At 31.4% G+C, this 2,180-nt stretch overlaps 1 protein-coding gene across 1 annotated transcript; it reads left to right on the top strand.

The window, feature by feature from the left end:
* The first annotated feature begins 719 nt into the window (after positions 1 to 719).
* LOC127422012 (olfactory receptor 51L1-like) lies at positions 720 to 1,634 on the top strand. Its single transcript, XM_051665318.1, has one exon. The coding sequence runs from the start codon at positions 720 to 722 to the stop codon at positions 1,632 to 1,634; it is 915 nt and encodes a 304-aa protein (XP_051521278.1).
* The last annotated feature ends 546 nt before the right edge of the window (positions 1,635 to 2,180 follow it).

The raw sequence follows: 2,180 nt of genomic DNA, 5'->3' as shown, positions 1-2,180 counted from the left end.
TTGTCATTCTGGGGTATGGAGTGTAGATTGATGTGGAAAAAAATAATAATTTAAAGCATTTTAGCATAAGGCTGCAACATAACAAAATGTGAAAAAAAAAATAAAAAAAATGAAGGGGTCTGAATACTTTCTGAATGCACTGTATTTGTTATAAATAGTGCATGCATCTCTCTGTAATGTCCTTTCCTACAAATTTCCTGCTATGTACTTTTTGTTGCAGAAAAAAAAGAATAACAAAGCAAATATATACACCTTTGCCCCCCCCCAGAGCTGCCTGAATATTTCATAAAGTGTTAAAAAAGTGCCGTAGCTATCCATTATTTCTATGCAAAATAAGTCACAAAAGGGAGGTCTTCTGAGACATGTTAGATGCTATAAAAGAACTAGCATCTGCTTTGACCCACAGTTCCTGTACAACACTTCCATATAGATGATGGTAATTACAGAGTACAGAAGGTATTTCAATGACGTTTGTAATGTTTGGTTTTAGGGCACTGAAACATTTATCTGATGTTAAAAAAAAGTATTAATAGCTGTTTATTGATATCTTGCATGTATATTGTTAAATCAACTGAATAAATAACACAGTAAATCACTCACATTTATATATTGTATATATATTTATAACAGTATACATTATATATTATATATTATACAACCTAATAACTTTGTCTAATTTCATTCTCAGGTCAATGAAGACATTCTTTGTTTAAAAGACAATGGAAAATGGAACCTATTTTAACTTCATGTTGTTTGAAAATCTTGGAAACATAAAATATACTCTCTTTGGTTTGGGATTTATTCTATACTGTGTCATCATATTGTTGAATGCCCTTATTATTCTTGCAATATTTCTGGAAAGGACATTGCACCAGCCCATGTACATTCTGATTTCATGTTTGTCTATGAACTCTGTGTATGGTACAGCTGGATTTTTCCCAAGGGTACTGACAGAATTGCTTTCTGATACACACACAATCTCCCGTGAAGCATGCCTCTTACAGGCTTTTGTCATTTACACGTATGCAGCAAATGAGACTACAATATTAATGTTAATGGCATTTGACAGATTTGTCGCAATCAGTAACCCTTTACAATACCACAACATAATAACTCCCAGGGTTCTAACTTTGTTAATAGTTATAAACTGGATTTATTCAGTGATTTCTGTTGGTACTGGTGCTCTTTTAACTGCCAGACTGACAATGTGTGGTAACAAATTGTGGAAGGTGTACTGCCATAATTATGAAGTTGTCAAGCTCTCATGTGTGAGCACTATTTCTGTTAATGTTTCAGGTTTTCTTACACTAATCACAACTATTATCATCCCTGTGATTTTTATATTATTTTCTTATGTTAAAATTCTTATAATTTGTAAAAGAAGCTCAGCACAGTTCAAGAGCAAAGCTTATCAAACTTGTGTTCCACACATAGTGGTCCTTTTAAATTTTTCATTTGCCATTATTTCTGAGGTCACTTTGAGTCGGATTGTTAACTTGGAACTTCCAATAGGGTTGACGATTGTCCTTTCACTTGAGTTTATTATTGTCCCACCCATCCTTAATCCACTTGTTTATGCACTAAACTTTACTGGTATTCGCCAAAAAATAATTCACCTCATCTTATCCAAATAGATGAATAGATAAAATCTGTACATAGTTTGAAATTATTGTCCAAGTCTGCTTTTAAAAGAAAAATTAAGAAAAACTTTATAATACTATGCCCTTTATGCAGGATTTTCAATTGATCACCTCAGTAAATCAACATATTTGCCACAATTCTATATGTGTCATAAAAATATTCAGAAAGAAGCACACAAAAACAAGAGAAAAAAGTAGGTTGAAGTCAGTAGTCATTTAAAAGTACTTTTTTTTTTTTTTTTTTTTTTTTTTAACAAGTTAACCTGTAGGAATAGTTGTAATTGTTTAAGAAATGTTTACTTCTTTCTGTTTATCTCTCGGTATGACATATAATATGACATATTACTATAGCCTATAACCATTATAGTAAAAACACATTGTTTTATACGTTTACGTGAAAAAAAAAAAAAAAAAAAAACAAAACAAATCATCTTCATAAGCTAAATAAACGCTGTGCATACAGATAAATGCAAACATGAAAAGATATGCAAATGCACTTGAAATAACACACACACACACACACACACACACACACACACA

Source organism: Myxocyprinus asiaticus, chromosome 31 (genome assembly GCF_019703515.2).
Source record: "Myxocyprinus asiaticus isolate MX2 ecotype Aquarium Trade chromosome 31, UBuf_Myxa_2, whole genome shotgun sequence".
In the NCBI taxonomy this organism is placed as follows: Eukaryota; Metazoa; Chordata; class Actinopteri; order Cypriniformes; family Catostomidae; genus Myxocyprinus; species Myxocyprinus asiaticus.
The sequence above is the reverse complement of the archived record's forward strand: the minus strand, read 5'-3'. Positions and strand labels throughout refer to the sequence as shown.